The sequence below is a fragment of the Lipophrys pholis genome (assembly GCF_963383615.2).
Source record: "Lipophrys pholis genome assembly, chromosome: 1".
Taxonomy (NCBI): Eukaryota; Metazoa; Chordata; class Actinopteri; order Blenniiformes; family Blenniidae; genus Lipophrys; species Lipophrys pholis.
Window position 1 is genome coordinate 28,665,434 of NC_137635.1, and position 25,467 is coordinate 28,690,900.

The 25,467-nt window shown below is 43.5% G+C and overlaps 1 protein-coding gene across 1 annotated transcript in view; it reads left to right on the forward strand.

The window, feature by feature from the left end:
- LOC308114709 (ephrin type-B receptor 1-B) overlaps nt 1-25,467 on the forward strand; it is a 195,261-nt gene that overhangs the window by 79,792 nt on the left and 90,002 nt on the right. The window contains exon 3 of the mRNA XM_080471806.1: nt 3,530-4,211. Coding sequence (XP_080327932.1) covers nt 3,530-4,211 — 682 coding nt within the window. The remainder of the gene's footprint in view (nt 1-3,529; nt 4,212-25,467) is intronic.

Genomic DNA, 25,467 nt, shown 5'->3' on the forward strand with positions numbered 1-25,467 from the left:
TGCTAACAGCGAGCTGGAGTGTGTGTTGCGGCGCACATTGAGCTCATCCTATAGTCTACAATACGCAGAGCGCAGCGTGGAGATAGACGCCGCGCACTGCGCGATGTGTAAACTGTAACGCAGTTGGAGGTGACGTAGCATCGACACCGAGGCTGTGGGACGGTTGTTCGCAATATGTAGCCTTCACATATGGTTTGCGCATGGAGTATGAATTAGACTTTATGGCATTTAATACTTGTATTGGTACTCGGTATCAGCAAGTATGTAAAGGTTGGTACTCGTACCTGTACACTTCATTTAAAAAGTGTTATCAGTGGATCCCCAGTTTACATTTTAATTAAATGTTTAGACATGAGCATTTATAAAGAAAGTAGATGATGTAACACATCCCTATGCATCGTGATGCATCGTGGAATCGAATCGAATCAAATCGTTGACAAGCAAATCCAATCCAATGATGAGACCAGTGAAGATACGCAGTCCTGAATGAAAGTCATGTGAAAGTTTAGAAGAAACGTCTCTCACCACAACATCTGTGGTAGATTCTGAGCGAGATTCCTTTTCAGTGCATTAAAAACAGATGGCAACATAAACACGGCAAACTTTTTCAGCTGTTGTAAAATGACGCGTTACATTAAATTTATCAGCATAAAAGCTTCCCGGTATTTAGCATGATCTAGAACACACATCTGACGCTCCATATTCATGAATGCAAAAGTGCAAAATTAAGAGATTGTGCTATTTTGCACGGACATTATCCTCACTGCGTCCCTTTAATACACCACTTTCTACATGTGAGTGAATGAGGCAAAAACTTCTTCCCAGTGTCCAGTTCTTTTTATTCTCACCATGTTCGGTGGTTTCTTACCTGATCGACCGGAGCAGATCATGATATCTTTTCACCTGAACCGGGGGAACAGGAGAGAAGTGAAAAACACTCCTGTCTCCCATACACGTTGTTCACTTCCAGTTGATGTCAAAGACACGTACCTGAGAGGTACATTTGCACTTAGTTTCATAATGCATGTAATAAATATACATACCACAGGACTCGTGTTATTTGATGAAAAATTCATGCAGAAAGCAGTGGATGCAAAGACCAGGGACTTCCATTATCGGCGAGGTGACAGGTGATGATGTCTTCTCCTTTCTTTCTTCCTCGGCAAGGTCACGGAGGTGTCATCGAGTCGTGCACACGATAGGGTTAAATGATTGAAGCAGAGAATTAGAAACGGGCTGTAGAGAGCCATGAGACAAGGATATGTGCTTCTTTAACAAATACTATAAATGTGTGTGCCACGTGCGCTCCAATGATGAGAAAATGATAAAGATGCTGAAGATTGAAGAGCTGTGGTAATACTCATGGTAATCAAATGCTTTGGACCTGTACAAGTAGAAATGTGTCGCGTAGCCTGAAGCTTTCAGCGGCAAAACAACAGCTAGAAAATCAATATGTGGTCGGTAAACCATCAAATTATAAACAGCACGTTCTCACACAGACACACGGGCGTAAACAGCACATGAATACAAAGCGCTGAAAGGACAAGAAGAGATTGTGTCGCAAAGTTTTATCTCGTATTAATAACCACGCACACACCTGCGCTAGTTTGGTTTGTCTTTGACATAATGGTGACACCGCATATCTACTGAAGAGGAAATAAAAAATTGTGGGTCATTATTATCTGCGCCAATGAATTTGTGGACAGATTCTGGACGGGCATTATTGGAGACGCCTCGGGCTCCTCTCTGGCGTGAAAGATGGTGGTCATTTGGCTAGACGAGAGGCGGTGAGGACCCCCTCCTAGACTGGAGCAGACGGGTGCAGAGGAGCCCAGGGCTGGCGGTATTAATGAACAGGCAGTGCTGAAAGGGACAGGTTCCTGTAATGCTGATGAATGGTCATTACAGAGCAGAGACGAGAGGAGCGAGCAGAAGGGAAGGAGAGTAGAGTGAAGTGGGCACAGAGGGAGCAGCAGTGAAAAAAGGCTTTAATTTGCACCTTGGATTTCTGTAAACTCGTTTATCATGTCAGCCGTGTCGCTGTTCTTCAAGTGTCTTCCCTCCACACCCTCTACATCACCTCGCCACTCTCACACCGGCTTCCTTCCACCTTGTTGTTTTCTTCCAGATAACTACTCTTTGGATAGTTTTATTATTCACATCGATTCTGTTGATTTTCCAAGACTAAACTTGATAACTGACATTTATAGCGTGTTTCTTGTCTCCGGTCGGTTTATGGATTCACCTTGCAGGACTTAGGAATCTTTCCCATAAGTCGAGTGGTCGGTTTGTGTATACGTGTAGAGGCGATGTCTTCCCCTCCCCATTAGGCCTGATCGAGCAGCCGGGGCTGTAAAGGTCAGAAGAAGAGGGAAGCACCAGGAGATATATGCACAGGAGAAACATGTAGTGACTGGAGGCCCACTCAGTCCACTATAGAGCTCATTAACTTCTCCTCGCCTACAGCTGTTTGGATCATTGGTGCTGCGGCATTTGGAGAAATAAATCTCTAAGCTGCCGCCGTTGCTTCAAATAGGAGTGAAAAGAATGCCATTATTACAGGGAGTGAAAGTGATCTGAGGGAAAAGTTTCACAATTGTCTCAGATCATCCTCTCTATTCCACAAAATATTCATTTCAAGTAGGAGGCCTTTTATGTGACAGCATACAGCTTCTCGCCTTCTCTGTGCGAGCTCGTCTGCTCTGCGGCGTACTTCGCTGCACGGAACAATGGCACGCGCCTCATAAAAGCTCATTTACAATCTAAAAGATCACATATCGAAAATCAATACACTGAAACCTTTTGAACTACACTGAGTCAAATCAAGCTTCTGGGAGTTTTTAAATGTTCTCTGTGGTTCCAGCCAAACGCTAATGGCACATTTTCATCATGACGTGACTTCGTTCCCCGGGGGAATCACATGTTCATCCAACACACTTTCTGGGTCACACCTGCAAGAGATGGCCTACTGCATGTTTCCGATCAGTCTCCTCCATCACACTGGCTCTTGGCTGCCATGTTTTCCCCGTCTGTCTAATTGTAATTCAGCAGTGCATAATCTTGAGTTTGTTACACACCATATTTTATAACGCATCAATTCTTTGCCCAGCAACACTTGGCATAGATAACACATAGCAATGCATCCAAAGCAATTACCCGACTTGTGCTCATACGGAGGGAGTACACAGAGTACAGCTGTGAGCGTATTTAGAGAACAACGCCATAAAGTAGTGTTGTGCTGTTGCTGCACTTACTGAGTTATTTGCTATTTCATAGAAGGACATTTGTGTATTCTCAGTGGACGAAGCCTGTAGCTCAACAGGCTAATGTTTCTTTTGTCATTCTTGGAAGAAGACTTCAATCTAGTTCCTTAAGGAGGTTACTGATGTGTGTACAATTTCTCGGCTCAGCCAATATTAGCATTCTCTATCAAAAAATGAGAAAGCGCCACGGTCTTATCACGGAGGATTTCTAATCAGCCATGTGCACTCTTCTGTCCCCATCCCCTCGTTTTGTTTTCTGCTTGCAGTGGGAGGAGGTGAGCGGCTATGATGAGAACCTCAACACCATCAGGACGTACCAGGTGTGTAACGTCTTCGAGCCCAGCCAGAACAACTGGCTCCTCACCACCTTCATCGACCGGCGCGGGGCGCAGCGCATCTACGTGGAGATTCGATTCACTGTGCGTGACTGCAGCTCCCTCCCAAACGTCCCCGGGTCGTGTAAGGAGACGTTCAACCTCTACTACTATGAAACCGACGCCGTCATTGCCACCAAAGGCACGGCCTTCTGGATGGAGGCTCCTTACCTCAAGGTGGATACCATCGCTGCTGATGAGAGCTTCTCGCAGGTGGACTTTGGCGGTCGTCTGTTGAAGGTCAACACAGAGGTGCGAAGCTTCGGGCCACTGTCCAAAAACGGCTTCTACTTGGCCTTCCAGGACTACGGAGCCTGCATGTCTCTGCTGTCCGTCAGGGTGTTTTATAAGAAATGCCCCAGCGTGGTGCAGAACTTTGCAATCTTTCCAGAGACGATGACCGGCGCTGAAAGCACCTCCCTGGTCATTGCTAGAGGAATCTGCATCCCCAACTCAGAGGAAGTGGACGTCCCTATAAAGCTCTACTGCAACGGAGACGGAGAGTGGATGGTTCCTATCGGCAGCTGCACATGCAAGGCCGGCTTCGAACCCGACAACGGCAACGTGTGCAGAGGTAAGACATAAAGTCAATCCACTGAGTGTGTTAGAAAACCTAGAACCTCTCTGCTTCAAGCCACATTCAATCCACACATAATACAACAAAGTTCTCATTGAGAGTGGATATGAATCGTTTCTATTTTAGGCTTACATATAACAAGATGTGAGTGTGTCCCTTGGATCATTCTTTTTTTTTTTACGTAAATGCTACTGCTGAATAGTGATTCCTGCGTTTTGCCGATGGTGATGTATATATAGGTTTTCCTTCACGTCCAGATTTAAAGTGCTAAAAAGCCACATTAGCACTGAGCTGTAATCTGCAGCGATTTCCAGCTTTTCCACAACCTGCTTTTACAGATGGCAGCAGGTTTGAGTCCAGCTCAGTGTGGTGTGCTGGAAGACAAAGTTCTGAGAAGGAGATAATCACTCGCACATAAAGGGAAGGTTAATCCAGGTTTTCCTTTCAAGCTGTTCTTTCTCTTTCTGCATCTCCTCTAGTGCGCACGCACACACACACACACACGCACGCACGCACGCACGCACAAAAAATTCGCTCACGGTGTGTAACGATAATGCGAGTGGCTCGGGGCTCTCAGTGTGGCGCGGTATCGCTCGGCCGGCCTCTGGAGGTTAGTTGGAGAGTGTGTGGAGCTCAGATAAGATTGATTGACGCACATCTGCTCTGATCAATAAACAGATATGAGACTGCCAGATATCTACAAAGAACAGCATGTGTGACTGTGTCTACTGTATCCCTGTTGTGTTGCTCTATGCTCTGTGTGCCACACACTTGCATGCACAATAGAAACACACAGAAACACACAGACACACAGAAATGGTCTTTTTAAATGAAAATTATGGGGCTGGAGTTGGCTGCCTTCAAGAGCTTGGTATGAAATTTCCATTCAATTTTGGGATAAAATGTCAAAATCCCAGTGACTTAAAGGTCTAAAATGTGATTTGCGATACATTATTTGAACAATCTCTTTTTTATATTGTGTAATTAAAGTCACGAGATGATAAGATTGTATGGTATTTTACACCGAGCTGTACAACATATCTCTGAAGTTTGATTTTTTTTCCCCCTAATTCATATATCAGGTCATGCAATTGTATGAGTGAGCACATTTTTATGTCAGCACAATAAGAGTGTTATGTTTAAGTTCAAAATGGGTTGAAAACTGAGCTTCCAGGTAAAAACTGCCTTGACAGCATGTCCATTGATATTCTTTTTGAATGATTGAAGATGTTATATTGACTTTTTTAACTCAATCCGCTTCATGCTCTGGCTGTGTCCCATGAAGGTGTATTGTTAAAGTTTTCAATATAAAGCATAGAAATGTCACATCACCTCCACCGTCGTTTGATAGAAACAAACTTGCAGCCTCTAATGAATAAGTATTGTTTTCTGCCAGAAATATGATGTTGAGCTTTATCATTTTTAATATGTCAATTTAGATTGGACAAACATTCCTGTTTTTTAAAATTTACGTGGATCTTGTTTTCACTCCCAGAGAGGTAATTGAAGCTGCACCTGTGTGTTTCTGCTGCCTGTGTTAGCATTGGCATTGCTGTGAACACACATGCACACACACACATGCACACACACACACACACACACACACACACACACACACACACACACACACACACACACACACACACACACACACACACACACACGGTCCCCAAGTATGCGCAGCACTACAAAGGCCCTTTGAACAGAGCAGGAGACGTATATTTCAGATAATTCCCACAATCCTCTCGACTCCTCTGTAAGTACCCACAGCGAGTCGACTTCCCACTGAGTGAGCTTTGACTTAGCTGCTATGTACTGGTGATAGGAAAGGGGAAGCTGTTTATGTTAGATGACCTCGGTTTGAATAGTAGAAATGCTTTTTAATGTAAACTCCAATTATCAGGGCAACAACACTAACTTGGTCAGAAGAATACAGGTACTAAGAGAAAACAGATGATGGAGTCATTTCTGTCTGTGAGCTCGCTCTCTGGAGACTCAAATGAAATCTGTACCTTTCTCATCTCCACTGAGAGGCCCGTCCAATAACAGCAATCTCAACCTTTTATTTTCTATGGACTTGTAATCCATTATTTAAACAGGGAAATCTAACCTTAAAGTGCTTGTGGAAGCTCAGTACGATAGGCAACCAATCAATGGAGGGCTGGTGCAATAACACGGCCTCAGCATTGGCTCTGAAGTAATTGCCCATTAGAGATGAAGTAACAGGAACAAAAAGAACATGAGTGGATGTGGTTTCATGCTGAAATAATTCCCCCCATTCGGGGTAAAATGAGAGGAAGGTGTTGCATAGGAAGTACCACCGTGGAAAATACGAAATGAAAGAAATTGCTTCTGTTTTGAGCTATCCTGAGCCATCTGATAATGTGCTACTATTTATATCTACATTATTTCTATTCAGGGAAAAAGGCAGTGATGAAACAATGACTCGCCTTCTTCAAACTTACCTTCGTGACCAATATGTAAGAGCAACTTGTCCATTGAGTGGGTTTTTAATTAGTTGTTGAGATGACATAAACATTGTACACAAACATTTACTTAAATGGCTCTGCAGCTAATGACAAAATAATGACTCGCAGCTTATTGCAACTTGATAGCAGGAGCAGATTCATTCCAGCCGCTCCTGTTTTGCTTTGTGTGTTCAATGTGACAGCCAGAGGGCCGTTTCATGTGCCTCGTCTTCCAAGCCCCATGTTCATGGTTAGATTCCCTTCCTCACCTGGCAGTATGTTACACTGAAACCTGAGAGGTGTGTGAGCACGGCGCATTGAGCCATGGCTCCTGCAGGAGCTTGTGTGCTTGTGCACTGTGGATGGATGGATGGAAGGATGGATGGATGGATGGATGGATGGATGGATGGATGGATGGATGGATGGATGGATGGATGGATTGATGGATGGATGGATGGATGGATGGATTTAGCGAGGGAGGGATGGATGATGGATGGATGGATTTAGCGAGGGAGGGATGGATGTAGGGATGGATGCAGGAGCATAACACAAACATATTCCTGTGACAAACACAAAGGGATTTCTTACAATCATTTTCTCTTTTAAAGAAAAACAAGTTATCAATAAATAAAAAGTTATAAAATATGTGCCTGCAACAAAACACAATAGCAGAGTCAGTCCATCCCACACCTGCAAACTAAACCTAAACTTAAGTAATAAAAGTTATTCACCACTGCTTCCAAACTGCTCATCAATATCAACCAACCTAAAAAGTAATAATCAACGGGAATACTTGAGGTGTGAAGTATCTTTTACACAAACGTTCATTGATCAGTACGAATGCCAGTGAATGTATCTTTGGTGAAAAGCAGTGAGTAAGAGTTGATTCAGGGCTGGACGGTGAGCCCACAGTGAGAGCAGCCTCCATCTGACCTGCTGCTTCACACACACACACACACACACCCACACCCACGCACATACACACACACACACACACACACACACACACACACACACACACACACACACACACACACACACACACACACACACACACACACACACACACACACACACACACACACACACACACACACACATTACGAGGAGGGAGGAACTCTCACTATCTCCAAAACACAAAACACACATGAATGAAACATTCCGGCTCCAGATTTCACAATATGCTGCACTCAACCCCCATGTTGGCGTGAGGACGCAGCATTGACCTGTGAGCTTTCATTGTGTTTGAGTGTGTGATTTACACTGTTACCACACCGCAAGAAGATCCTGAAGGACTCTGTGTGTACAGTTTGCACCTTCTCCATGATGATGGTGAAAAGTGGGATGAAAAATGGAAGGATCACAAGCCTCGTTGGGCAGCAGTGGGTCACATGGTGGACAGCCTCATCTTCCAATCCCAGGGTTGATGGTTCAATATCTGTTTCCATCTCTACATAAGTCACACTGAACCCTCAACGGAGTCTGAGCGCCTCACACTGAGCTATCAGTATCAGTGTGTGTCTGCAGTGATAACACTCACAACATGGTGTCCCTGGAAGCTTGTCTTGGAGCAGTTTGCATGTTCTCCCTGGGTTTGTGTGGCTCTTCTCCAGCTCCTGGGACAATCTGAAGCCCTGCATGTTGGTGTTAGCTCATTCTGTGATTTCAGTTGCCTGTGATAGGCCCGCCATGCTGTGTTGTCATGGTCGGTGTGTCTCAGCTTCAGCTGACGGCAACACTGCCTCGATAAAGCGAAGATGGATGAATGTTTGCGAGCGGTTTGAATCCTGTGGAAAGTGAAACAGGAAATGCAGTAAAAATGTTGCTGACCGACCGATTGTTTTTCACTCTTTCTAATGTGTACATTATTTGGTGTGATATTGCAGGTGAGTGCGTGTGGTGTGTTTGTGCATTGTGCCAGCGCACGTACGGACCTCCTACAACCTGACTGCACTCTCTATAATCTATATGTTTTAATTAGTGGCAGGTAGCGTGGTGTGCGTGTGCGGCCTGCTGTCAGCTGGGCAGAGAGACCACGTCGAGTTGTTGTGCTCTGTAGCGATAATGTCAGCATGCCATCCTCATTACCAGCTCCCCAGCTCTCGCACAAGCCATTCGAGTATCCTCCTCTCTCTCTCGCTCCCTCTCTCCTTCCCACTCTCTCCCCCTCGGCTATGTAAGCAATCTGCTAAATATTTTATCACCTCCCTGTTAAATCGAGCAGAGACACTCCAAATAGCAGCCCGCTACCTCCAACCAATGCAAAGCTTTTCTTGTGTGTGTATCCTGCTCAGCTAAGACTGAGCGACGTGCCAGTGTCACCGGACGCTCTTGTGATGACTGTCTCCGTCTCCAGCCGAGTGATTGATAGATTCACTCTGACTACATCTGCTGCTCGTCATCTGCTTTGTCTTTAATCCACTACAATCATTGATCTTCTTAATGCTCCTGTAATTCTCATGAGAGAATGAAAGTGTTTAACTCTCACTGGTGAACTAATTATTTTGATGTTCAAAAAAAACAGGTGTAAATGTTACACTGTGAACTACAATTCAAAACTTCAAACTGCTTTTAGTTTTTTACAGTTAACAGTTTCTTCTGTGACAAACAAAACTCTACGCTGATGACTGTCTCCTTATAGGCTCTATAGACGGCAGTATCAATGGAGCCCCTTTACTATGATTAGTCATATTTTGTTAACAGTTGACTGTTCATAAAGTTTATTGCTTTACTCTTTTTACATATTTATTTACTACTAGTATCCCAGATAGGGTCCTATCATTAATGTAATTCATAAACTTTGGAGGGGATTAGAAATGGTGACATGTATCATAAAGTATGAATTTATAGACATAAAATCACTCAGAATTTGAGGGTATTATGTTAGTAGTGAGTAAATAGGCAAGGCAAGGCAAATGTATTTATAGCGCACCATTCAGACACATGGCAATTGACTCTGCTTCACAAAAAAATAAAAGAAATATATCAAAGCAAGAAATTAAAGATCTTAATGTCAACTGATCGGGAGTATAAAATACTTTAAAACCTCTTACACACTCTCATCCCTTCCACTGGGGGGGCCCTTAACTTTGCACTTTGGTATTTGGCGTCCCAAATCACCGAGAGAAATTACGTCCTGTCGTCAGAAAGCCCTTCAGGTTAATCTTTAACAGGGATCTTCACAAACAATGGACTCGCTCTTCGCATCCAATAGAGAAATAATACTTTTCTACACGAGCGGAGGATAGTGGGCAATAACCTCACAGCAGGAACTGTAACTGGAAATTACTGTCTGACCAACCTGGATAAATGTCTGAACCGTCTGTTAGTATTCTGGGATGGAGATGGACCCACAGCATCCCGTCGAGGGGAACAATGACGTCATGCGCTTTTACGTCTCACAAAGTCTCAATAAGACTAATAATGCTGTTTGTGTTAAGTCCTCACTGCTTCTTCCTGAACATAATGACTCAGGCAGCTCTTTTATTTCTGCGTACACCAAACATACATGGAGGAGCTGTGTTCCGCTTCAGGATGACTCTGACCACAACTACATTACCCACAATGCCTTGTGTTGTCTCTTCTCGCTCAAAATACATCACAATTAGATTTGTCGGCTTCTGATATTCACCATAATATTCACCACAACCAGCAATATCCAAATGAAAATCATCTATAGGAAATAGTGTTGTTACTTGAGTTTGACGGTTGATGATCTGAACGTGTTCGACCGTCGCAGCAAACAAATGTGAATCTGGCGAAGAATAATTTTTTTTAAATATGGGAGCTGTTCTGTCACGTAGAGAAAGTTCTCGAAAAACGAATAACAGCAGAGATTCAGAATATTTTGCAAGACCTAAAAAGAGGTGTAAGACAGAGAACATCTTCTAATAAAGTCCACAAAGCATCAGCATCTCTACTAATGGCTGAGCTGATTCACACCTTTTTCAAACATGTTAAAAAGAAACATAATGATACACAATGCAAATCCTTTTAGACATTGTGAATAAAACGCTGTATCATAATCATAAAACTTCAAGAACCTCTCACAGTGGAAACCAAATGTACCTCAGGTCGTAAATCCATTTGAAAAAATGTGTGCTGTCAAAAATAACGTGTTAATTAATTGATTTGAAACGTTTAACTGCTGAATTTTCTTTTTACGTAATTGACAGTTTTGTTTACTTCCGTTTTGTTTTGTTTTTACTCTCTTACCTGAGAGTACCTCTTACCTCTGAGCGCAGCACTGTGACAACAGAGCAGCACAATACCGAGTGGAATAATATTAAGGCAGAAAGTTTCAGTTTAAAAGTTACCTGACGGCTGATTAAGAAAGCAAAAGCCGAATTTAACGACCACACTAGTAATTCTGCTGCAAAACAGCAGGTTGCCATGTTGGCTGACCAGTAGCCGTCAAACTGTTCAAGCTGAAGGAAATACTGGCGTGTAAAATATTATTTTTTCCTCTTTCTCTCTTTCCCTTGGCTCTTCTGTAGTGTGTATGTTGTGCGTGCCGTCTCTGTCTCTCTGTGTGTGTGTGTGTGTGTGTGTGTGTGTGTGTGTGTGTGTGTGTGTGTGTGTGTGTGTGTGTGTGTGTGTGTGTGTGTGTGTGTGTGTGTGTGTGTGTGTGTGTGTGTGTGTGTGTGTATTACAGTATATTATTGCCACTTTGTCTATCCATCCATCGATTTTCTTCCGCTTATCCATTTCCGGGTCGCGGGGGTGTCAGTCTGAGCACCGTCACCCAGATCACATAGCACCAATTAAGGGCCTTCCTGCAGGTGGTGAGCCCACAGGAAGGTGGCGCCCGGCGTGGGACATGAACCCTCTACCTAGAGATTGTTAGTCTCATGCTATGTAATAATGTTACAACTTTGTGGTGGACCTGCACTCTAACAAAACCCAGACTTATGTTGGATATTAAATAATGAATTTATTTATGTTTTTACTATTTTGCTAATCTTGGAGTGAAACAGTTTCACGCAAAGCTAAAAGGACGTTATAAAAATAGTCCTTGATTTCAAGAATAGTCTGTGTTTTTCGACATCAATTCCGTGGTTTTCCCTGAAGAAATATCCATTACAAGCTTCAGTCTTCAGTAGAAAAACAAGGAGATTAATCGCAATGAATTACAGAAAATTGTGCAATTAATTAGTTAATTTTTTATAATCGATTGACAGCACAAAAAAAACATACAAATAGCTGCTGTTAAGTTATAACTCTGGAGAAAAGGTGAAGGACCATCACTGCTGAATGCATCAGCCCTGTAAATAAACAGCATTATTACCATGTTGTAATTGTTTGTTTAGATTAAAACATTTTAAAGGTGGAAAAAAAAACCACATATCCCCCAAAAACATGAATTTATAAGGCTCTACCTTTTCTGATAGAAAACACATATCTGTCGATACACCTCCCTCAGAGGACAGAGTATGAACAGTTGGAACAATTTTGGTTCAAACATGTTTAAGTAAATATGAATAAGATAAGATCATTACAGGTCTATTGGACAATGTTGTTATCTCAGATACTTATTCATGGAGTATTTATTTAATCACATCCATCCATCCATCCATCCATCCATCCATCCATTCATCCATCCATCCATTCATCCATCCTCCATCCATCCAGCCATCCATCCATCCATTCATCCATTACTCCATCATCCATCCATCCACACATCCATACATATTCCAGTGTAATACCCATGATTATGTATTTATTTAGTGAGACATTTATGTGATTCCTCACCCGAGCACGAGTATATATGCTCACACGACACTATGAATCATCTCATATTTTCCCCCACCGTTAGACTCCAGTGGGTTTTTGACATGCTGGCACATTAATATTACAAATATTCAAATAACTTTATTTAACATTCTGCCGGCTGACAGTGGCAGCGGGAGATTCACAGCCCATTGAGCAAGTGCGCTTCCCTGGGCTAAGTGCCGATTCATCATGGCTGCCTTACTCCTGTCTAATGGCTGCCATCATGGGGCACGAGCACACACTCTCACAAAACATATCACTTCCTCCGTGTGTACTTTTTTAAAGTGCTAACTGTAGTGATCCGGGCACATTTATTTCACATTATTAACCCTACACTGACACCTTATAAGAGTTTATTGTTTAGGGGAGTAACTACCTGAAATATTAATAATCAACAATGAAATATACGCTTGCAAAAAGTGTTTCTTTTGCGGTGGTTTGATTTGATGTTTCACAGTTATGTTCCCGGAACTTTTTCTTCTTCAGAGAGGTTTTCATTGCTTCTTTATACATCTTAGTTGTGTGTAAGAGACCAGACAGACACGATCCGCACAGGCCCAGTAAACTATTAGAGCCAATTCCAGCCCATTTGGCCTTGTCTACTTCTGTTCCGCAGAGTTTACTTCATTTTCAGAGAAGCATCCAAGTGTGTGCACCAACAGAACACACACTCTGACATCTACCGAGTCACCTTGAAGCCCAATTAAGTAAGCATCTGACTCTTCCTGTTCCTATTAGTCCCATGGCAGTGAGGACCGGAGTGATGAGGACAAAATGAAGTGGTGGGTGGGAGATAGAGAAAAGAGAAGAGGGATGAGAAAGAGAGGAGAGTGAAAGACTTCTTGTTTCCATGGCTCTCAATAGGCTGAATGGGCGAAGGCAGAGAGCAGTGGTGAAAGAGCGTGACCTAAACAAAGACTCTTTGAATTTAGGGTCCAAACAGAGTGTTTCTAATGACCCCAAACACAGATGCGCTGCTCTCACTGCAATGACGGCGTTAGTCTGTAATGATGCGACGGGGAATCCAGAGATTTTGTTCTCACATAATGGAAATACCCTCAACAAACAGAGCTGTTCTTATCCCCCATGGAGGGACTCATACTCCTATTATTTTTCTCCCTGTCTACTTCCTTTCAGCTGCTGCCTTTTTTCCTGTCTGCTTCTCTAACCTTCAGTCCTTTTCATGCAATGGATGTGGTCACAGCTTTTTTTGATTGTCATCTCCAACTTGGTCTCAGTGTTCGTTTCGGCACGTGAACTTTTTCAAGAAGAATGGGCTTTGACCGAACATCTTTTCCAATCTGCTCTGCCAAATCCCTTTAAGTTCTCCCCTACGTCCGGCTCTGCCCTCATAACTACTCCTCTCCTCTCCCCCTCTCCGCCCGGATGATGGACACCGGGTGTTGAGGCCAGTCAGAGGTGCAGGGACACGGGGGGACAAAGCCCCCCTAACATTCACCAGATGGCTGGGGCTCTGGTTAATTTGCCTGTGTCACCCTCGCTGCCAAAACACAAAAGCCGGGCGCTATGAGGGGCTCCCCTTCACCCTCCCAGCCCAGAGATGACCCCCATCCATCAAACCTCTCACCTCGTGCTTTTAAATTATGATTGCACTTTAAATAAATCAACACACACGTCATCCCCGTCTCTCTTTCGATGTATTGTTTTTGCGAGATAACCAAAGCTAAATGTCAAGAGAGAAATCAGTCCAGACAGCCCGTTGATAACTGACGTCCTCCTACTTTTCCTCGTCTGCAGCTTTCTTTGCGCCTCTTCCCCCTCTTGAAGTCTGCTCGAGCAGCCAGTAATGAGGCGACATGCCGAGCCTCTCCACAGAGTGCCCCCCGCTTTACACACTACAAGCATTTTCCCTCTTCATCACCCCTCATTTGTTGATCCTGCCTTTCTCCTCATCAGCGTCCATCAATATTCACGGTTCCAGTAATAAAAACAGCCAGGTCTGTTTGGTTTGATGGCACAGCAACACATTTCAATTCGGGGAAATTGTCTCATCCCTTCATAGAAGTTATCAGCGGCACAGTGATGGATGTGGATTGGCCAAGGTTATGTTGCGGAATTTGTGGACTGATGAACTAATTAGAATTGAATTGCAATTAGGTGGGGCCAATACACCTTTTTTCATTCAACACGCAGAGACAAATACACAACAAAACCACAGGGAGGAATCTAGAGGCAGAACAAGCAGGAACATTTTCTGTTCCCAAAGCATATCAAAGAATGTGTTCAACAAACTTAAAGAAAGAAAGACACATATGTTCATATCTTGAATAATAGCATGTCATTTATAGAAACACTACACTTCAGTCATCACGGACATAAAATAAATAAAAAGCTAGATTGGTAATGTCATAGTGATGGAAACTTTAATCACGCATTTCAAATGAATTTACTATGGTTGCATAGCGAAATGTCCAGGAGACATTGAGTTACAAGTGGAATGAATTAGTGTTAGTCATACAATATATTCTGTAGTTTTGCCTTGGACAAATCCAAACGAGCATTAGTTTAATCATCTCTGTTCCCTCTGTCAGGCTGCATCGGAGCTCCAAATCAATGCAAAGCTCCAAATCTCCAGACTTCAGGTCAAAGCTTAGGAGATGTTTGTTCTCTTTTGTGGAAAGCCTCTATGCAAATGCACAAATCCACACACACTGCCATGTCGCCTCATGCAGCCACACCACATTTCCATCACCTCAAGCTGAACTTTGCGTGTCCAATTTCATAACCTAATCATGTTGGCCATAACTCCTGCTCACTTGAAGCAAACAGCATTTCAGCTCCACTGCAAATGTGCCCTGAGTGTCTCTGATTAAACATACGTGAAAAATTACATCTCTGTAATTTATGTTATGACACCGTGCATTATCCTAAAGTGATTCGGCTCCTTACAACTGGGCAGGTCGAATCAAACACGACCTCAAAACCTTCCACCACATGCAATTATAGAGCAATTAGGCACTTCCCATAATCTGCGATGCACTATGTCATTGTGTGTGTGTAATTGCATGTTTGTGTTGACAGTTAACACAGCCTGTACTTTTCGGGGTCAAGACGAGTGCATCTGCAGAAACTAGAAGAAACGTCTCTTTTTTTCTGAGCGACTGACAGAAGGAGCCCGTGAAGCTCAATCTGCGTCTCGGGTGACAAATTATTGATCTTGGCCTTACTGTCTCACCAACAAATTCCCGCTATGACTGTTAAAAATCCCACTTGAGATGACGCCGTGTGAATTTTAAATCTTCATTGCAAGATGGTGTTAGTGAGTGTGTTTTCTCAACATATTCAGCTAATTTTGGTGTCTGGAATATGGTGACAAAATCCCTCTAAACACACCGGTCTCTATGTGAGCAGGGAAACTGCTCCGGTCGGTAGTTTCTCTGCTCATACGTGAGTCGATCAATGACAATACCGAGGGCAGATCCCAGAGCACTGAATGTGCTGCTCGATCGCCTCAATTCAACCGCTCTTTTCCAACAAAGTGTTCATTTACCACCATTTACTACACCATCATCTGCAACCTGCATGCAGGACAGCTCAATGAATGTTTACACGGTACTCAACTTTTAGCGTTTTCAGTGTTTCTGCTGGTGTGAAACTGTAAGATGAAAGCGGATAACTGATGCCCTTTGGCGCTCAAAGTCTTCAGGAAATCAATGTGAGTCATCGCAATGTCACTGTGTGTGCATTTTAAGGAGACTCGTGGAGACGGAAACCAGACTCCTACTAAAATGTATGAAATGATCACACCTTTACTGGTGAAGACATGAAGTTAGGGTGAAGCTCTGGTTATGGTCATGGTTAAAGTAAGTTCACAGGAATTGAATATAAGTCAATGCAATGTCTTAGTAGTGAGAACATTTGTAGTGAAGCTTAATGTTAGTGATACAATACTTGTGTTCATCAGAAACTGTAATAGTAATGTGAAAGAGTGTGTGTGCGTGTGTGTGTGTGTGTGTGTGTGTGTGTGTGTGTGTGTGTGTGTGTGTGTGTGTGTGTGTGTGTGTGTGTGTGGAGGTAATGGTGTGTGGCTCTCAATCTCCCAGAAGTGGCCACACTTGTAGCTAAATCTGTGTGACACTTCAAACGCATACATCCGCCTCCGTTATTTCTCTGTGTGTACGCACAGTTTAAATGAGGTGAAAGCTTATCTTTTTCTCAGTGACGGAGTCAAAACGACTTTAATGAAATCTTCAAAGCGTGTGTGGTTTCATAGAGTCTAATAAAGCTTGCTAACTCCTCAGCCTGTCTCTCTTTTTGACTGTACTGTGTAACAGAAACCCGTCACGAATCCCCAATGCTTCAGCTGTGTGCTCAGTCTGTGTGTGCGTGTGTGTGTGTGTGTGTGTGTGTGTGTGTGTGTGTGTGTGTGTGTGTGTGTGTGTGTGTGTGTGTGTGTGTGTGTGTGTGTGTGTGTGTGCGTGTGCGTGTGCGTGTGTGCGTGTGTGTGTGTGCGTGTGTGTGTGTGTGTCAACAGGTTTAACACTGCCTGTTTTTTGCACTGTGGCTTCTCTAGAGCCTCTGGTTGGCTTTAGCTGCATTTACTGTCCCTGATAGCCAACAAAGCCGGAGTGCAGCTTGATCGTGCTGAGCTTAAAATGGGAGACGAGTCATGGAAGCTCAGTAAATGTCAGCTGATGATACCATTATTTTGTATATCTTTCAATCTGCTTTTGCAGAAATCCTGACATTTCAGTTCTGGCTAATTAACTCAGGAGAACGACGCCGACACAGTTCTGTCCTGCTTTGTCTCCACAGAGGTCACCTTCACTCATTGATTGCAGCCTCTTGAACAACATGGAACCTGCGTGAAGCTGCACGTGAACTCTGAAACACTCCGCTTTAGATTGGATTCCCCTGACTGTAACTTTTCTTATTCTTCTGCGCAGTGGCGATGACGTCGGTGGCATTTTCTCACGGGCATGGTCTAGTACCAGGGATAATGGAAATTAGCCGGCCTTGTGACTCCAATGGACGAGGGAATGCAATTAATGGATATAGATTATTCTTCCATCCCGTTGTGCAGTGAAAGCTTGTTTACTGGTGCAGTGTCTTCTGTATTCATCAGTGGTCCTCTCATTCATTATGACCAATTGATCCTTCACAGATATGTAATCTACCCTTGAATGCGATGCCTGGCTTCAAAATAACTAGTAGGTTAAGATTAGGAATTTTTGAAATAAAGGAAAAATATTCTGGACCAATAAATTATATGGTGCGCACCAGCAAGAAGTACATACCAGCTGAGTGACAGTTGGTTCAAGCAGATAGATGGTTCTTATACTCAGATATAACCGGCAATCAGTATTTCCATTCACTCACAGTGCTCATCAAAGTTGTGGTCACTGCTGGAGCCAAGGGACAATGGCAGGGTCGCCCTGGACGGGCCACAGAGAGACAGACAACCACACACACTCATATTCACAACCAATATTAATTTACAGTCACCAATCAACCCCATTAACCAGAGAACCTCAGCAAGACATGCATGCAGAGGTACAACAGGACGTACGAAGTGAGCTGCAGAGGAGAAATATTTTATAGAAGTCAACATATTTGAACGTAATTATTCAGTTTGTTTGCAGGTAGCTTTATGATTTACCCTCTAACACGCTTTTCTGATCTCTCTGCACCGCGCTTATAAAAATGAAAAGTCTGGAGGATCAGAGATGTTATCTCAGTGCTGGGCCAGCATTACTGCGGTGCCAGACTAGACTGCACACTGGTACGCGTCTCAGAGAGAATGATATCTGATTAGTCCATCCATAGCTGACAAACAAATGGATTTGCTGTGTCTCGGATGTTCTCTGGGGGAGCTGGATGGGCTAAGATACAAAGACGCTGCTTTTGTGTTGGAGCCAGCGCGAAGCTACATAATAAGACCCTTTGGGGAATGAACCAAACACGGAGTGATAGGGACACAAAAGCACACATGCTCGTACACTCAGTCAATTTCACAATGTTTCTGCCTCTCTCTCTCTCTCTCTCTCTGTCTGTCTGTCTGTCTGTCTTCCTGACCTTTATATTAGTGGGCACTGTGGTCGTTCTGTGTTTTTCTCTGATTGTCAGCTGAGTTTCTCGACTTTCACCAAGTTTTTGTGTCAGCAAAGTGTTATGTCACAAACCTGCAAACAGGACACTCACAAGGCTTTTGGTAAGTGTGTTGCTGTGCGTGTGTGTGTGCATGCATGTGTGTGAGTTTCACACACACAGTGGCATGAACAGGCCAGTAAATCCTATTCCCTCCTGCCCTTGTTTTTCCTCTCTATCTAATCTTTTCTGCCTCTTTAATTCCCCATCTACCACTGTCCTGTTTCTCTCATGCTCTGCAAGGAGAGCCGCCTCAGAGGGAGTATGACAATAGAGGTATTAACCAAATGCAGAAGGGGCTTGCCTGACTTGCACAGTCAATGCAAGGCTTTTACACCCCTAATGCCGTGTGAATGGAGCTGCCGCTCCCCAAGAAATGCCTTCAGGAGCCCTCAGACTGAGGGGCCTTTTTCTCGGCTCTCGTGACCCGGGGCCACGCCGCCTGCGCCGGCCCCCGTCTCAGAACACACAGTTCTTCATTTTCATAAGCGCCTAATCTGGATTGGAAGCCTCTCCATTGTGGAAATGATTTGAAAGGGGGACCTCTGCCAGACAAAAGGCAGAGGGTGGAGGGCTTCCTCAGTGCCGGTCCTCCCTTTCCATTCTTCCTGAAAGAAGCTCCAACAGAAGAAGCTCGTTTCTGTGTGGAGAGGAAGGTGACGGGCTGCTGAGAGGACATCCTGCTGAACACTGCCCCCAGTGGAATACAAGCGTGACAAAGAGGAAGGTGAACACAGACTTGTTGCAGACAGATGCAGAGAGGACCTTCCTTGGAATGAACGACTAAAAGAAAGACAGAGAAAGAAAGACTTATCCAATTCTCACAGGTTATTTATCATTTGATCCAGGTCAGAGGAGATCCTGTGATGCTGGCTGATAGTAAAAGTTGGGTTTGATTCCTCCAGGTTACAGTGCACAAGACTTTGGAGCTCGAATGTGTAACAAACTCAGAGTGAAGCTTTGAAGTCTAATGCTGCTGCCTTGGGCTGCTTAGCTTCAGGGTCGAATGAGATTACACCCTTGATCTGCGTTAGTGCCCTCTGATCTGGAGGATTGCAACACACTGTGTGTGTGTGTGTGTGTGTGTGTGTGTGTGTGTGTGTGTGTGTGTGTGTGTGTGTGTGTGTGTGTGTGTGTGTGTGTGTGTGTGTGTGTGTGTGTGTGTGTGTGTGCGTGCGCGTGCGTGTGCGTGTGTGTGTGTGTGTGTGCTTGGGTGTGTGTGTGTGTGGGTGTGTGTGTGTTTTGCGTCCCAATATGTTTGTGTTATCGTGTTTCATCAAGACTGATTAACATATCTATTGAATGTGTTTCGTTGAAAAGTGATGCAACTTACTACGATTTTCCTCCGTGTGTGTGTGTGTGTGTGTGTGTGTGTGTGTGTGTGTGTGTGTGTGTGTGTGTGTGTACATATTTCGGCACGCTCACACTTTTCCGGCTTCCTCTTACAAATGAGCTGTTAAGTAATTAGTGATGTTGCCGTCCTGATCTCGGTGCTTTGTCGGAGTATCTTTAAGACTTTCACGGCCCATTCTCCCCCCCCCCCCCCCCCTCTCTCCCCCGCTCTGCCTCCGTCTCTCACCCTCTGTTTCGCTCTCCCTGCTCACTGCCCCGGAACACCTTAATCCAGTGTGAAAGCAATTGGCTCTCTCAGATCTAATCAATGGAGGGCCAGGGCAGCGAGCCAGGGGGAACATCTCTGGCCCCTGCTCAGCTACAATCAATTTAGAACCATCGATTCAGTGATTGAAATACAAAGAGCAGACGCACTGGACCGTACAGGTGCTTTAGTGTTCGGGTGTGCCAACATGTTATATATCGCCTTGTGTGGGCATTTTTCTATATTTATGTGTGTTTTAGTGTTTGTGTTTGTGTTTGTGTGTGCATTGTATATGTCCTAGTGAGTGTGCAATGTGTGGGTGTATGGATAGTATGATTTATTTTCGAGCCATCTGTAGTAAAGTGGGAATGGCATTTAATCTAGCACCTCTGAGACAGAGCCAAGAAAAAAAAAATCACTCCTAATCCAATATGTCCTGCCCAGGAAGGTGTGTGTGTGTGTGTGTGTGTGTGTGTGTGTGTGTGTGTGTGTGTGTGTGTGTGTGTGTGTGTGTGTGTGTGTGTGTGTGTGTGTGTGTGTGTGCGTGTGCGTGTGCGTGTGCGTGTGCGTGTGCGTGTGTGTGTGTTCCTTGCTGCATTAATGGTACTGTACATACTGTATATATGGGGAAGTTCATCTCTGAGTGTGTGCACATGCAGTTTGGCAGGACCCTGAAAAACGTGTGTATAGAGTGTGGCTTCAAGGATGCGTGCAAAACTGCAAACATGTGACAACACACATGACACGTTCAGAGATGTCTTCCCTCCACTACGCTCTCTATGTATGCGTGTGTATTCATGCATATATGATGTCAGTGCATGTCGTATTTGTTTGACCCCGTTTATGCAGTTATGCACTGACATCCGCATTTATCTATGAGTGAATTCATTTGTGCAGTTTGCTGTAATTAATGCACATCCTTGCAGTGCATACTGTGTGCCACTACATATTTGTGTTTTATCCAAGCTCCACTTCAGATGAGTCCAAACACGCAAGGTGACTTTACACCAGTTTATCCCAGGACCATCACCCTGAGTGGAACTGCATCAGAGAACAACTGAGTCCTGAAATCCTACTTGTGTGTAAAGTTTGTGCAGTTCTGCTGGTATAATTAGATTTCCAAATCATCAGTCATATTCAGTGTATTCAGTAATACACCGAGATATGCACTGTTCTTTCTATTTTTCACTGGGAACTCTCAGAAACAGACAAGACTCCAGGTGGGAAAGCTATGCACAGGTTGCTATTCTGAAAAATCAACCCACACTTGCTCTACTGGACCACGGCTTCCTAACACATAATGGCTTTCTGCCATTTATACAGTTAATCCAGGGTCCCAGTTGGTCATGTTGTGCTTTTCTCTGTTGAACAGGGTGTTAATGTCTTTCTCCGAGCCCACGATGTCACAAGGCACGTTTAGGAAGCCACACATATGCACGGTTAAATGCCATAATAAAAGCCATATGCACACATTTCTTCTTCTTTTCCTGAGTGTATTTACTGCCCACCACCTCCAGTCCAGCGCCGTGCATTGGCTGATAAAGCTGCTGACTTCCTGAGAATTTAAATGTGCCCTCAGCTTGGTGAAATTAGCTCACAAATCAATTTTATTAACAAATCAATATGTGTCATCGAGACATAAAAACTTTAACCAACATCATGAATCCAGATTAATACCCACAACAGGTGAACTGATATTTTATCCTCTGCTGTTCCATAAATAAACTAACAACGGCAAAAAGAAATCCATATTTGGAAATTCCTGGAAGTTAAGACTAAACAAGCTACTCAGGCGTTCACGGCGAAATCAAACGCAGCGATTCAGGAAATGCAGTCAGAAATATTAAAAGACTGAATGAGCTGTTCGACAGAAAAACATGGAAATGTTACATTCCTGTGTGAAGATGTTATTTTAGTTACAGCTCAAAGAATATATGTTAAAAAGGTTTGTTTCACTGTAACCACTGTATCGGCATCATGGCCGTCCATCCATCCATCCATCCATCCATCCATCCATCCATCCATCCATCCATCCATCCATCCATGTTACACCTGGACAACTGATGTTACGATAACAATGTAAGAAGTCCCAGAAAGCAGAGAAATAGAGCTGTGAGTGCACACATATGACAGAAATAGTTTATTTTAGTTTTTATTTCATTAATTGACAAAAAAACTAAAGAACAATTCATCAATACAATACAAAGCAAAGTTTACAAGTTATGAATGAATGGGAGCAGAAGAAAGGATGAACAGCAAAGCCACTCCCACGCTTATCAGAATGTTTCGATCATGATAACAGTTCTCAATTTTTCTGTATTTGAGCAACATGCTCATTTTGATTCCTTTCTTAAATCTTGCGTGTGAACTTTCATTCTTTTGATTCCTTGCCTAGATTGTTCCATTACCTTTTACAGAAATGCAGAGTTCCATTAATTTTGTCTTAAAACCTACGTTCACGAAATGATGCTATTGCAGTCAGCAACATTTCTACAGCTATAAAAGCTAAATGAAGTCAGGCTGCTTGAACACTATCATAGTTTTCAGGAGCCTGGAGAGATACCAATTTGTTTTTCTAAAGTCTAATATTTCAGGTAATTCGTCAACATGAGTTCATCCTAAAGAATGACTTCCTGTTTCCATCAGTCCAGCAGAGCTTGAAGACGCTCGTGCAGCACGAAGAGGTCTCAAGTACACACAAACGTATGTGTGTGTGTGTGTGTGTGTGTGTGTGTGTGTGTGTGTGTGTGTGTGTGTGTGTGTGTGTGTGTGTGTGTGTGTGTGTGTGTGTGTGTGTGTGCGTGTGTGCGTGTGTGGATGTGGTTTCATAGCTCCGGGGATATTGACTGAGGCTGTCTGATAAAGGTCAGTACTGTTCGGATTTGGACAGGTGGGATGATGCCGGCTATCACACACACCATTTCAGTGTGTGTTAGTGTGTGAGGGGGGGTACACACTGTCACACACACCATCTCGGTGTGTGTGTCGGTGTGTGACTGTTTGTCTGGAAGGGGGATACTGCGTCCTGATAAGGTTGTGAGGAGGTCAGGCCGATGTAAATATGACTTGAATACAGATGCGCTGCAGGTCTGGTCAGACGGGCGCCGGGGCATCGCCGGGCAGAAGATGGGGTCAAACCCACGCTGTGCAGTAGAATATATGATAAACTCAATCAATTTTTGCATAGGGAAAATGAAATACATTTCCACTCATGCCATTCAAGCTTTGAGCTTGTTTGGTCGGACCTGGGCCCCCTGTCAGCTTTAAGCACACTATTTCTGAACCGTGAATGGAACTGTCAACATCGGGCACCACAGAGAGCATAGCTGCTTTAAACACCATTTATTATCCTGTCTTTTTTTATTTATTTATTTTTTATTCCCTGCTAGCCATTGTGGGTTTTTAGAAATAATAGCTTGGCCGTCACTTAGTATGCAATGAGAAATGGCTGCTTCACGCAGCACACACATTGTGGGACTCTGCCATCAACGGTTTGAGTGACAAGATGTACTCCTGAGTGCTTTCTCACTTCCCCATTTCTCTTTGTCTCCCTTTCTTACACTGTACTCCCCTCATTCTGGTCATATTTACTCTCCCACGCTTCACACATAATTTGTGCTTTTCCTTTTGGTGCAGAACATTTCTTCATTACTTCCCATTAGATATAAAAGCTCCAGGGGCTATAGATTGTGGATGTGCTGTACAGCTGGAGGAGCGTCACGTCAGAGAAAATATTATCATAGGATCTTGTTTTTGTCCAAACAGTGGACATATCACCATCCCACGGCGCTTTGCTCGTGACAACCTCACGCCACCTCCTTCCTCTCCACTTTCACCTTCACATTTCGTGTGAATCAGGCGACACTGAACGTCTTTAAAAAGTCAGACTTATATGTTTCCTTTTCTGTTTTATTGTTCTCATCCGTATCCAAGCCCACTTTACAACTAACCACCACAGGTTAGTTGTAAAGTGGGCTTGGATACGGTTTATGTGACGGACAGCCTTGTTCCAATTTCGAAAATGCTATCATCAGTATGTGAAAGAAGAGATGCCGGAATAAGTTTACAGAGTGAAAAGCGTGTTGGTGACTAAGAGATCAAATCAAAGAGGATTTTATCTCTTAACAATTGATGATGCCATTTTGCAAATTTTGGTCTGTGAAGATTAAAGATCAGCAATAGTGGTGATGCTTGTTTTTGTGACCTTATAGAAAAGATCTTCCTCTGCTCATTGACACCAAATCATTTGAATAATAATGGATCAGAGTTGAACATTTCGGGGCAGTTCAGTGGAGCAGCCTGTGGCAGGACCTCAGCTTCACGTGGATCCACTGGGTTACATTACAGAGCTGTTATCACTTTGTATATGATCATATTGTATTAATAACAACATCATGAGTGACATCCTGTGCAGACAGGAGTGTTTCAGTGATCCATGAATACATGAGAATGAACTGCTGGAAATGATTCAGTTTCTCTGTTTGTTTGCTGTGATTGGTTGGAGCTCTGAGCCTCCACAAGCACAAAATCAAACGTGACACCGTGGAGGTGGAGGTGGAGGTGGAGGTGGAGGAAGTAATAAAACATTTCAGTGTCGGAGCACAAAAGTGAGAGATGATTTGTCACCAAGTCAAAGTCTGAGGAAGAAACAGATAACAGTTATTGATAAACGTCACAAACAAAAGTCGTGGTGGGGCAGCGGGGAAAATACTTCTCAGCACATAAACAGCAACGTGTCTGCCGAAGCCTCAGCTGAGTTACACCTGCTTCACAATCATATAAACAACACGGAGTTTTTATTTTTACAGATGCTGTAAATCATCGGTCATTAGATCAGCTGCCACGTGTGTGGGAACAATGTTATATATATATATATATATATATATATATATATATATATATATATATATATATATATATATATATATATATATATATATCAGTGACGTGCGGTGAGGTTCATGGCTGGTGAGGCACTGACTTCATCACAGTCAGATTTACAAACATATGAACCCTAAAGAGTATCTTATTCACCATTTGATTGGCAGCAGTTAACGGGTTATGTTTAAAAGCTCATACCAACATTCTTTACACATACAAACTGTAGCACACAAAAAAAGCACATTTAATAAAAAAAAAACGTTATTATGGTCTTACCTTTACTTATAAATGAAGGCGAGAGGAAAAAATAAACGATCGCTGCCGCTGCACTTGACTTGCTAACTGTAGCTTGTTGTCACTTATTCTGCAGCCGAGGAGTTGCAAGAAGGATCCCTGGGATCACTAGCGCCCTCTACCATGAGACAGG